The sequence below is a fragment of the Paramormyrops kingsleyae genome, chromosome 14, assembly GCF_048594095.1.
Source record: "Paramormyrops kingsleyae isolate MSU_618 chromosome 14, PKINGS_0.4, whole genome shotgun sequence".
Lineage (NCBI taxonomy): Eukaryota > Metazoa > Chordata > Actinopteri > Osteoglossiformes > Mormyridae > Paramormyrops > Paramormyrops kingsleyae.
The window spans coordinates 28,636,556-28,650,329 of record NC_132810.1 but is presented as its reverse complement, the minus strand read 5'-3'; the positions used below and the strand labels follow the sequence as shown (position 1 = coordinate 28,650,329).

General features: G+C 40.4%; 1 protein-coding gene across 6 annotated transcripts in view; it reads right to left on the bottom strand.

Moving 5' to 3' along the window:
- g2e3 (G2/M-phase specific E3 ubiquitin protein ligase) overlaps window positions 1-13,774 on the bottom strand; it is a 70,540-nt gene that overhangs the window by 34,136 nt on the left and 22,630 nt on the right. For all 6 annotated transcript variants that reach the window (XR_002836804.2, XR_002836805.2, XR_002836806.2 and 3 more), the window contains one exon: window positions 940-1,064. Coding sequence is in view for 3 of the 6 variants with exons in the window: in XM_023800697.2 (XP_023656465.1) it covers window positions 940-1,064 (125 nt within the window). In the remaining 3 variants the exon portion in view is untranslated. The remainder of the gene's footprint in view (window positions 1-939; window positions 1,065-13,774) is intronic.

Genomic DNA, 13,774 nt, shown 5'->3' with positions numbered 1-13,774 from the left:
TAGTGTGGAATTACCCAACTGCAAGTTAACACTCATTCCTAATATACAGAATTCCCATCAACAAAAAAACTTTCAGACTGCTACAAGACTACAAAAGATTCTGATCACCTATCTTGCTTTTCCCAGCCAGGTTCAAATTTAAAAAAATAAACAGAAAACCATTTAATCATTTTAAAGAAATTTAAGGATTAACATTGCACACAAAATTACACTGGATTGGATTACAGGAACCAACAACACATATGTTACGTTGCGAAAACAAGGCACATAATGCTCAACACTATTTATCAGCTATTAGTGGTGCACGGACGTGGAAATTTTAGCTTATACTGATAATAGACACTGATTACTGTGGTAACAAACTGATAACCAGCTAAGCTAGATGTTCAACATGGAAAACACTATGCTAACTGTGACCAAGTTGGTTAAGGCTAAGGGTAATACCACATTTTCTTTAATAGTGTCTGTGCCCAGCCCAGTAGCATTGACTTTGGGAGACTTCAGCAAAGTCTTATGTGGTGAGTGAACTGACAAAACCACTCAATCGCCACTAGAGAAAATGGCTGACTGTCCAATGCAATCATCTTGATCATTTAAATTATGTTTTTAGATCTGGTGAAACTAACATTGAATATTGATTGACTAAAGACGAAATATCAGGCAGCATATCATCGAAAATTGCCACACTGGACCAATAACAATGTCTTAATTTTTAAGGAACATCGCCCAATACTGGTATATGTTGTGCAACTTAATCAGCTATCACTTTCTACTTTGGTTTAGAAAATAGGTATAGAGTTCATTTTGAGTTTCAGACACCCACAAAACCCTTAAAAGGAAAAGAACCACTATGAATCTGGTTTTCAAGGACACTTTATCCTCTATCCCAGTCATCACATGGCCATGATGGAGAACACGGAACCCCACAAAGACCCTTACCATTTTTATTCACTACAGGCCGGCAGTCACTGCAAATCCAGTCACGCTGGAAGGGCTTCAAGGAAGAGCATAGCCGATGAGTTCCCCTGGAGCCACAGAACTTACAGCGTATAATCACCCACTTCCTGGAAAAAAGTGATAAAGAAATTTTGTACACCTGAAGAAAAAAGAAACTGTATACTGCAATGTCACAGTGGCTATCCTTCACTTTTCAAGATTTACATAAAAACCTCATACTTTATAAGATGAAAAAAATATCCTTGATAAACATTTAAATAGCAAACAATCACAAACCTAGCACAGCAGGAACAGCACAATCATTGTTGACAGTATAAAAAGTAAGGTGCATCTGGGGGGTGTTACTTTAAAGGGGCGGTCCCATAAATATATTTTGTCAAATGTGATCGACAGATTGGCCACAAAGGAAATAAAGCATTATCAATCTCACAATCATGGGCTTGGGCACCCCTGCATTAAGGCAAGCAGTCCCAGTGGGTCAAGTGGTGTAATAATGCAATAACTGCTTTAACTGTTTAATAACTGCACACTTTAGGAATAGAACTTATTTGTACTCTTTTGTAACACCAATAATCACAAGACGATATTGTGCAGACATGAAGTGGATGACAGTAGTCTGGGTAAAAAAGTCTGTGTTCTGTTTGCCTTAAGTCTTGGTAAATGCACATAAACATTTTTTTAGAAAATTATTACAGAAAGGTAGTTTCTTTGGTTTCAGTCAACTGGTAAATATCCCCAAGGGGCTCACTCAGGTACTGGAGCATTTGGGGGCCACCACCCCAAGTAAAAGGAGATGAAGGCAGCGTAGAAGCACGAGGAAAAGCAAGAGAAGAGAACTGGGACACAAGCCAGACAATGGAGTGCATTCTACAAAGCCCAGTCAATAATTAATAAAATGGATCAAATTCAACTATGAATAATATCGCAGGAAATGAATAACTGAATAACTTTGCTATGACCATGAAGACCGGTGTGAAGGGTAACATCTTGGATGCCATGATTGACACGGCTCACCACTCAGAACAGCGGGCTCCAGGAAAACCAATGGTGAAGAGCGTGTATTAATACAATGAGCGACAATACAGATATTGTCAAGAAACACTGCTTTGATTACATAATGCTGAAATGCAAACTACTATTTATTGAGGGAATTTACAATGGAAATTCTGGTCACTGTCTACATACTGCTGCAAGCTAATAAGCTAGCACATGGATTAAAGTTTTCTGTTGCTATGACGGATTTCCATCAACTGAGTGCACTAAAAGTTAATGAGATTTATGCAGATTCGAAGAAGAAAAATGGGAGGGGGGCTGGAAAGGCTGTATTTCTTTTGTTTAATTACGATTTAATTATTCTTCCTAAAAATAAAAATAAACATTATGGTTTCGGCAGTTCGCTTAAACATTAATGGCTGCGGAGTAGCCTACAGGCTGCAAGCCATTTCCCGACGCGTGTTTAAGATGCCAAACTTCATAATAAGGAGAAAATAATTCCCCGGCATTTAGTGCCACATCAGTCTCAAAGGCTTTTAAAGTCCCAAAACAAAGACAAGATCTGCAAAAGGGTGAATGGCACGGGCTTCTTGTTGCCTGGCGTATGCAATAATAATAACAACAATAATAGTAACAATAACAGCAGCAGCAGCAATAGGGCATAATAGGCTAGTAGTAGTATATTTTACATTTTCAAAAAAAGATCGGAATAGAATGTATTATGTTTGGAAGGCAGTGGTGTGTCATGAAGTGTCTCATTCGCTAATAGTAGCTAAAAAAAGGTCGGGAAACGGAGAAAACCCATTGCTTAAATAGATAAAGAAGCCAAAACTTCTTTATCTATTTAAAAAAGCTCAAGATTCAGGACAGTGGCTCCAATGTCGCAAGTGCTGCAAGAGCTTATGCTCTGTTAAATATAAATAGCAGCAGTTTTGAAGTCCGTTTTCTTGCTGTTAACAGAGGAATGGCAATGGGAAGCTGCTCTAAATTTCCCGTATTTTGGGTCGGGATCTTGGGATTTTTCAGCCTGCTTTAAAATGAGTTTTTATTTGTAAACATAGGCTATATAAATAGCTGATATGACAAGAAATTACTGTGCATTTTAACCTCTATACCGCAAATGAAGTACGAATTAGCATATACAGGTTAAAATGCATGATAATTTCTTGTCATATCAGTGCAAATGCACATAAAATATGTACCGTATTTTTTGGACGATAAGACGCACTTTTTCTCCCCCAAAAGTGGGGAGAAAAAGTCACTGCGTCTTATGGTCCGAATATTGCTCTGCTCACATGCTTTAACCTTCTGGAGTCGAGTGCATAGTCGGCGACGCAGCGTACTTTTCGCATCTATTTTAGTTTACATCTCGCTGAAATCTTAATGTAGAATCATGAAAAAACGCTGGCTAAATCCGTAATCTGTCTTCTTTGAAAAATTAGATTAAATCATTAGCATTAGCGCGTATTCAAATCGCATTCGCATGGTAATTTGCTGAACAACGCAGCGGTGAAACGCGATCCAGATACATCCCCATCAGCGCCATAAAAGAGAGGAGGGATGTGGCTAGGTAAGGATGGTTGACATAAAATATTTTAGGACACTATTTGGTTCAGAATCTTTTTTCTTCATTTCCCTCCTCTGAAAATAGGTGCGTCTTATTATCCGGTGCGTCTTATGGTCCGAAAAATACGGTACGCATTTGCACTGTCACAGCAATGGATTGCTGCACTTATCGCTTTTAAAGGTGAATGCGTACTTGCGTGCCAGTTATATGCAGCCATGATTATAACAAAGATTGTATCAGAAATTCGGTTTGGTATCGGCACTGATCCAGACCTATTTGACGGATCGGGTATCGGCCATGTGTGACCAATCCACATCCTATACTTACTTATTTCGTTTTTGGCAATCTCTAAAAAGATAGATTTAACACGAAATAGGAGCTATTTGCACAATTAATCGCACAACAGCTCTTTCCCATTTTACATGTGTTTTTTTGTGGCATTCAAGTCAAACAATAACCTCATGCTAAATGTAAAAGTTGGTAGCTAAATAGGAGCCATTTTATAATTATGCAATTTATAATCCGTTTAGTAGACTAATCATTTTAATAGTCGATGACTAGTTGACTGTCAAAATAGTCATTAGTTGCAGCCCTAGTGTTTACTAATTTGATTGCACAGCACTGTTTCAACTGTACCCGTGTGCTTTGGAAATAATCTGAACTTCAACTTTATGCAGAGATAAATCAAATTCACTAGTTCGCTGGAACTACATGCTACACAACATGATGGGTGCAATTCTAACATAGAGTATGACTGCATTTCAGCATTGCTTTGGACATATGTCCAAGGTTGTGATCGACAGTTGGTGCATCATGACATTGGCTGGAATGGCTGCTTGTAAACTAAGAAAGCCTAAAATATACACTATTTAAATGGATTGGATTTGCCTGGGAATATAGCATTAGTGATGTTAAATCCCCAGTTTCAGGTTTCTTTGAGTACACATCAGCTCTGTGATGGAGTAGGCAGGGACAAGGTCGTTCAGAATGCTGGGTCTTAAACTTTTCAAAGGGGTCACAAAGTAAACAAGTGTGTAGCTGATCTTAGTGCCGACTACCAATAGGATATAATTTGTTAAAGCACACGTAATTACGTTAATAACACTAACGTTAGAAATATATAACGTTAAAAGTTACCTATTATTCACATTGTTTTGCATGCTACAGCACCAAAAATAGTATGCGATTTCCTTTTTTTCCACAAAAATAAATTATGCACTTCACCAACTCATCTGGAACACCAATAATTTCAAACACCTTGCTTAGTCTATGCCTATTTTTATACTGACATCCACAAGTAATGTAATTTAATGTAATCCACGATGCAAGTAATTTTATGCTGCCTAAACACGGGCATTTTTACCATGGCTCGAGGGTAAAATGCCATGTGCAGACGTATTCTCTCTCACAATTTGTAGCCCAGTAGTGTTCCATACAGGTCCTCTTCCATTATGCTTGAGAACTATTTGGTCAGAACAAAAAGTTTACATGGTTGCGTTCCATGGAACTTTCTTTAGTGGAGCAACTCTGTATTGCGACTTTTTTGCCGCTGAACCTCATTGTAGGTCATATCACCATAAAGCTGACCAGGTTTCAACTTTATTTTGACACTCTCACCGCCCAAATTGCAACACACTAGTGGTGGGCTATACATTGATTTTATCGATTAATTCAAATTTACAGTTCAGAACGATGTGTTTTTATGAAAATCGATTTTATTACTTATTTTACACACAAGTGACAAAAGCGGAATTAATGCGACGCACCATTCTTCACAGGTAAATTAGCGCAACGCACCAAAACACTGTAGCAGATTCACAAATAACATGGCAACGATAGGGGAAAAGTTGGAGCTTGTGCCCAAGAAAGGTGTTGCTACATCTGTAACATGGAATTGGTTCGGTTCACAGACCAAACAAGTCCTCGTTGCAAAGTCTGTTTAAAAAATGTTGCAACCAAAGGAAGCAGCATGACAAAATATTCCAGCACCTAAAGCAGAGGCACCGAGCAGAGTGGGAGAAGTGCAGCTCCCAGGGAAATGAAAACACCCGCAGCACCAGCACAACATCCAAAGTTAAGCAAGCAACCGTCCCTGATACGTTTTCAAATTGTGTGCCATATAATAAGAATGGGGCACGGTGGAAGGCGATAAACGCTGTCGCGATGTATATTGCAAAAGACATGGTGCCCATACATACTGTGGAAAAGCCAGGATTCATTAACATGATAAAAGTTTTTACACGTTTCTAAAAGTGTTTACAATGGCGTGGTCTGCCATCTCACAAGCATCTTTTTTGGCTCGTCAGATTGCACTTTATTTTGTTTTTTTTTTTATTTTAGCGTTAAAGTTAAAAAAAAATTTTTTTTGGAACCATTTATTTGTCATCTGTAGTTTGATTTGGAGTAGGGGAGGGGAAAATCAATTAAAATTGAAAATCGGATTTATTGTGAAAAAAATCAGATTTTATTTTTAGGCCATATCGCCCAGCTCTACAACACACTGCACCTCACTGCCTGGCAACGCACCCTCCAATAGGAGTATGAATGACTTCCAGGCACTTTGATGTTCTCGCAGCTGAACTAGTGGACACCAAAAACGTTAAGATAAAGTGCATAAGAATGAAAATAAGAAATTAAAGTGCCCAGTCAGTTCTTAGGCTGGTGTGGTGCTTGTAGAGGACTGAGCATATAAACAGTTCTTATGATGAAAATAGAACAGTATGATTACAGCTGGGCGGTATGACCAAAAATTTATATCACAGTATTTTTCAGTTATATCGGTTTCACGGTATACGACTATTTTTTCTAAAAAAGTATGATTGGGCGTTTACCACATTTTACAGGACACATTTTTGTTATATAAGAACATAAGAACATAAGAAATTTACAAACGAGAGGAGGCCATTCGGCCCATCAAGCTCGTTTGGGGAGAACTTAACTAATAACTCAGAGTTGTTAAAATCTTATCTAGCTCTGATTTAAAGGAACCCATGGTTTTAGCTTCCACTACACTAGCAGGAAGACTATTCCATACTCTAACTACACGCTGTGTAAAGAAGTGCTTCCTCAAATTTGTTTTAAAATGTTCTCCCGCTAATTTCCACTTATGGCCACGAGTTCTAGTATTTAGACTAATATTGAAATAGTAATTTGGCTGAACAGCATCCAGACCCGTTAGAATCTTATAGACCTGAATCATATCCCCCCTTAGTCTCCTTTGCTCAAGGCTAAACAGATTCAGTTCCGCTAACCTCTCCTCATAAGACATTCCTCTAAGACCAGGAATCATTCTCGTAGCTCTTCGTTGCACCTTTTCTAAGGCAGCAATGTCCTTCTTGAGGTATGGTGACCAAACCGATATGTTTTTGCATTGTTCCCACATTATATTACTTTACTTGCCATTGCGCCTATCCGCTACCTTAATGATAACATCCGGCTAACGTGTTTGTTGGCTAACTGCTTATAGATAAAATAGCTAATGTTAAGGTGTGAGCCGGCCAAGTTAACATTTTTAATGAGTGTTTAATAGCTCATTGTTGCTGGAACACGAGCTTTACTGACCTCGCAAAATTTCTTATAAAGACCGGGATGTCTTTAAGATGCTTCCCCAAGTTCAACGTGCTACTTGACTTCGTCGCCACATCTTTGTAGCACTGTTTGCTTAGAGGCATACTGACATCCTTAGGCTTTCCATGCTCCTCTGCAAAATAATTACAAACGGCACTTTTTTTTTTTTTAATAAAGCAGCTTGCGAAGTGCCTTCAATTGCAGCATATGCCATGATCGGGCAACTCGGTATGTGTATGTTAACCAGCGCGAGCGCGTTCAGTGGCTATTGAGAGGCGCCTGCGCTGTAGTGGTGCTGTGTGAAGTGTGGCGAATGAGGCGAAAACTGCACTGTTGGTATCAATAATGGTGAAAATGAGTATCCAATCAGATACTTATATTTAATATCGATTAGTATCTGAGAATCTATTTTTTTTGCCAACTCCAGTGTCAGCTATATTTTGTGTTTCTGATCTTTCGCTGTACATTTTTAGCGGTGCAGCAGTGAAAAAGGTACCCCTTTCAACAAAACATGGGAAATCAGTTGCCAATCCGCATTAACGTGGTGCGAGGGGATTGTACCGTAAGATTCAGTGGCTTGTGAAGTCCAGCAATTGCACATAAGTGCCACTCTTGCTGCAGAAAGAAGAGATTTTTTTACAACTTGCGTTACCTCCTCGCACATCCTGGGCACAGCTACGTCTGTAATGTTTGCGCGTTGGAATCACATAGCGTGATTCCAGGGTGTTCCCAAAATGTCTGGTTGTATTTTGCATGATTCTCCCCCTCGGAAATATCGATTTTTGGAGCTAGGAATCGATATAGTATATCATGAAAGGAAATATCAGGATATATTGATGGATCGATTTTTTTGCACAGCCCTAGTTAAATAGGCAAAAAAGTAAACCACTTTTCTTTGTTTTACCTGCACCGGGGGTGGTTGAGTCTTTAAAACAGGACAGTGGATGTGTACTCCTCTATGTCTTGTTGTGCAAAAAGGTCCCAGTATGTGTGCTCAAAACAGTCCTGGAGTTGAATCCTAGGTGGGGAAGGGTAGAGACTCTGTATCCATCCCTAATGTTACTGTACACATTATCCAATGTGTTTGGGCCTCTTGTTGGACACGTCACATGCTGGTAGAATTTAGGAAGGACTATTTTAATGTTTCCTCAACTATGAAAAATCTCTGCAGGGTGAGCAGTCTGCACTTTGATGTTAGCAGGGTGTTTAATGCTGTATTTGTGTTAGCACTTGGTGGAATATACATCGTCGCAACAATGACCGTGAACTAGCGTGGCAGATTTATATATTTAAAAAAAAAAAAAAAAACAACATATTACCATCATGTACTCAATCTGACAGGCAGAGTTTGTCTGTGATGGTTACGCTATTGCATCACATACACTAATTGCCAAAAGTATTGGGACACCCCTCCAAATGATTAAATTCAGGTGTTCCAATCATTTCCATAACCACAGGTGTATAATATGAAGCAGCTAGGCATGCAGACTGCTTCTACAAACATTTACGAAAGAATGGGTCACTCAGGAGCTCATTGAATTCAAGCGTAGTACCATGATAGGATGCCACCTCTGCAATAAGTCCATTCCTGAAATTTCCTCACTACTAAATATTCCATGATCAGCTGTTGGTGGTATAACAAAGCAAAAGCAATTGGGAACAACAGGCCATGTAAAATCACAGAGGGGGGACAACGCATACTGAGGCGCACAGTGTGCAGAAGTTGCCAACTGTCTGCAGAGTCAATAGCTACAGACCTCCAAACTTCGTGCGACCTTCAGATTAGAGAACTTCATAGAATGGGGTTCCATGACCGAGCAGCTGCATCCAAGCCTTACATACAAGTTCAATGCAAAGCGTCTGATGCAATGGTGTAAAACACACCATCACTGGATTCTAGAGCAGTGGAGACTTGTTCTCTGGAGTAGAGACCTGCACTCCCGCGGGAGTACCACGGGACCTGCGGGACCCAACGCACCGAGTGCGGCGCGGGACAAGATTTGATGGGTGAATGCGGGTGCGGGCGGTAAGGTCCTCATGTATGTGCAGGTTGCGGGAGAATAGAATTAATCGCGGGACTGCCACAAAATGTAATTATCTTAAAATTAATTTATTAAAAACAAATAGCCCTACTCATTTATCTACCGCACAAAAGCAACAAGAACGACTAAATTAAAATAATAATTTACAGGCGAATCGTCTACAGAAACTACAATTGCCGCGCTCTGAGTGCCGGGGGATGTAACCAGACACCCCAAGAAGGAATCAGCCTGGTGCTTGGACAGGATGGCATGTTCTGAAAAGCTCCTCGTTCGTGTCCATGTTCATCATTCCATTTAATTAAACTAAAATAAAACGAAACATATTTGTTTATTTTCTGTTTCTTTTTTATATATACTCAAAAGGGAAGTAAGTGAAACAAATAACAGAGTAGCAGGAAGAAGCGGTAAAAATAAAACTACTTATATGTTTACCTGCGGGATTTTGCGGGCGGGAGAGGGACAAAACTTGAATACTGCAGGCGGGAGCGGGAAAAAATAATATATATTTTTTGCGGGAGCAGGACAGAATCTTGCAGGAGCGGGACTGAAAAATCCGTCCCGCGCAGGTCTCTACTCTGGAGTGACAAATCATGCTTCTCTGTCTGGCAATCCGATTGCCGAGTCTGGGTTTGGCGGTTGCCAGGAGAATGGTACTTGCCTGACTGCATTGTGCCAAGTGTAAAGTTTGGTGGTGCGGGGATTATGGTGTAGGGTTGTTTTTCAGGGTTTGGGCTTGGCCCCTTAGTTCCAGTGAAAGGAACTCTTAATGCTGCAACATTCAAAGCCATTTTCAACAATTTCATGTTCCCAACTTTGTGGGAACAGTTTGGGGATGGCCCCTTCCTGTTCCAACATGACTGTGCACCAGTGCACAAAGCAAGATCCATAAGGACAAGGATGAGTAAGTCTGGTGTGGAGAAACTTGACTGGCCTGCACAGAACTCTGACAACCCTCAGCACTACTCAAAAAATATTTAAATTAAAGGAACACATTTAAAAAAAACATGAGATCTCAATGGTAAAAAAAAAACTGGATAATGTGTTCCGAACAAAAGGATGGCACATCATTTAATGAAAATGTTCAAAGACACCCCGAAAATCTAAGTAAAATAATGATGCAGCAGGCTAGTCCATTTTGCCGTATTTTCATTGCAGCAACTCAAAATCATACTCAGTAGTTTGTATGGCCCCCACGTGCTTGTTTGCCTGCCTAACAACGCTGGGGCATGCTCCTAATGAGACGATGGATGGTGTCCTGGGGGATCTCCTTCCAGATCCGTACCAGGGAATCACTGCGCTCCTGGACAGTCTGAGGTGCAACCTGACGCTGTCGGATGGACCGAAACATAACGTCCCTGTGTTGTTCTATTGGATTTAGGTCATGCAAACGTGGGGGCCCGTCAATGGTATCAATTCCTTCATGTTCCAGGAAGTGCCTGCATACTCTCGCCATATGAGGCTGGGCATTGTCGTGCACCAGGAGGAACCCAGGACCCACTGCACCAGCATAGGGTCTGACAATGGGTCCAAGGATTTCATCCTGATACCTAATGGCAGTCAAGGTGCCGTTGTCTAGCCTGTAGGGGTCTGTGTGTCCCTCCATGGATATGCCTCCCCAGACCATTACTGACCCCCCACCAAACCGGTCATGCTGAACAATGTTACAGGCAGCATAATGTTCTCCGCAGCTTATCCAGACCTTTTCACTTCTGTCACATGTGCTCAGGGTGAATCTGCTGTCATCTGTGCAAGGCACAGGGTGCCAGTGACGGACCTGCCAATTCTGGTATTCTATGGCAAATGCCAATCGAGCTCCACGGTGCCGGGCAGTGAGCACAGTGCCCACTAGAGGATGTCGGGCACTCAGGCCACCCTCATGAAGTCTGTTTCTGATTGTTTGGTCAGAGACATGCACACCAGTGGCCTGCTGGAGGTCATTTTGTAGAGCTCTGGCAGTGTTCATCCTGTTCCTCATTACCCAAAGGAGCAGATACCAGTCCTATTGATGGGTTAAGGACCTTCTATGGCCCTGTCCATCTCTCCTAGAGTAACTGCCTGTCTCATGGAATCTCCTCCATGCCCTTGAGACTGTGCTGGGAGACACAGCAAAACTTTTGGCAATGACACATCAATATGCGCCATCCTGGAGGAGTCAGACTGCCTGTGTAACCTCTGTAGGGTCCAGGTATCGCCTGATGCTACCAGTAGTGACACTGACCGTAGCCAAATGCAATACTAGTGAAAAAACAGTCAGAAGAGATTAGGACGGAAAAATTTCAGTGGCCTCCACCTGTTAAACCATTCCTGTTTGGGGGGTCTTCATTGTTGCCCCTCTAGTACACCTGTTGTTAATTTCATTAACACCAAAGCAGCTGAAACTGATTAACAACCCCCTCTGCTACTTAACTGACCAGATGAATATCTAAGAAGTTTAGTTTACTCGATGCTATACTCTGATTTCCTTTAATTTTTTTGAGCAGTGTGTGAGTGTTTACATATGCTACAGTAAGTAGCCACAACAGTTTAATACTGTGGCGTCGAGCAGACCGAGGCAGACACTCATTCACCGGGAAACATATTCTCTAAAAAAAGAGCCAGCCTAAGTCCAGAACATGTGGACATGTTGACATTCTTACACTATAACACAGAAGTCTGACCATCAGATGGATACGGTTGTCTCTTGCACTGTAAATGTGTTGCACTTTAACTTTTTTGCTTTGAAAAAGTGTTTCGTGAAATTTTGGATGTTAGTTGGAGTTGCGCTGCTGATGTTAAAATAAGTGCTCTTATTTGTTTATTTGTTGTTTGCATTTCTTACTGGAGGAGTAAAGGGATATAAAAGAAACATCTTTTTCCAGTTAGAGATGCACTCCTTGCAGAAATGAGCCCTCTTTATTTGTTTGCAGTTATTGATGTTCAAAATATGCTGAATATAGAGCTGAAGACTTTTTCAAAAATATTATTTACAGAAACTTTCTTAAAACCTGCACAATACTGTGAAAGACAAGACTTTTGTTATTTTTTGTGATACTGGAGTGCATAGTGCAATTGTTAAAATATTGAAAATTTAAATAAAATTGCAGATGTTTTATTTTTGGAGAAAAAAAACAATCATTTAGACTAATCGATTAATCGATAAATTTGTCAATAGATTAATCGAAATAAGTCGATAGTGGCAGCTCTAATACACACACACAGTCAGGTAAAAAAAGGTCTTGTATCGTTATCTGCAGTCCTACATCGGAAATGAAAAAATGTGGATTGGCCCATCCATATTAGAAAGTGTTAGGGTTCAGTGAAGAGGTATACTCATTGAATAGACGTTTACATTTCACACACTTGCAGTTAGTTGTGGCTTTAAATTGCACACTCCTTCATTAAAGCATCATGACAAAAACTCAGGCATGTCAGTCCCTTAATATCAGGCTTTTTGCAACTCACAGAAATATTAAAATCGCCACCTTGAAGAATAGTGATTTGTAACAGAATCGGTCCCCCCACCACCCCTATATCCTGGATATGATCTATTAAGCCTTTTGCCAAAAGGTAAAAGACAGGACTATACATGCCCACTCAGCAAGACTCAGAAACAGCTCCTGCTCCATACATGTTACCAGGCTGAACTCAATCTGCATCTGCTAGGCCCATCCACTACTGAGGGTGCGCTACCTCACTCCCCTTTTAACACTGAATGCTGCTGAGACTGACTGATCCTTCTAAACTTTTCACTTCACTTACTGCTTGAGATTCTTGAGATACCTTGAGATTCTTACACTACAATGTAAATTTTCATGTTTGTATAAATCATGCTTTACATGTTACTTCACTACAATGCAATGTATAGTTACTTAAATTATCTAAAATCCCACATATATCCCTTTATCCTACTTTGTATCGTAGTTATTTAGTGCTAGGTAGATTATGTATAAATACAGGGATGCACATAACTTGTACTCATACGTATTCGCGATATAAAGCAATACACGTGGCAGTCTGTCAAAACAGCGTATATGCATACTTATTTTATGTGCATATCTTCTGCTAAGACAAGAAATTACCTATATAAATGTTAAAATGCCTGGTAATTTCTAACATATATGCATGTACACTCACCTAAAGGATTATTAGGAACACCTGTTCAATTTCTCATTAATGCAATTATCTAATCAACCAATCACATGGCAGTTGCTTCAATGCATTTAAGGGTGTGATCCTGATCAAGACAATCTCCTGAACTCCAAACTGAATGTCAGAATGGGAAAGAAAGGTGATTTAAGCAATTTTGAGCGTGGCATGGTTGTTGGTGCCAGACGGGCCGGTATGAGTATTTCACAATCTGCTCAGTTACTGGAATTTTCACTCACAACCATTTCTAGGGTTTACAAAGAATGGTGTGCAAAGGGAAAAACATCCAGTATGCGACAGTCCTGTGGGCGAAAATGCCTTGTTGATGCTAGAGGTCAGAGGAGAATGGGCCGACTGATTCAAGCTGATAGAAGAGCAACTTTGACTGAAATAACCACTCGTTACAACTGAGGTATGCAGCAAAGCATTTGTGAAGCCACAACACGCACAACCTTGAGGCGGATGGGCTACAACAGCAGAAGACCCCACCGGGTACCACTCATCTCCACTACAAATAGGAAAA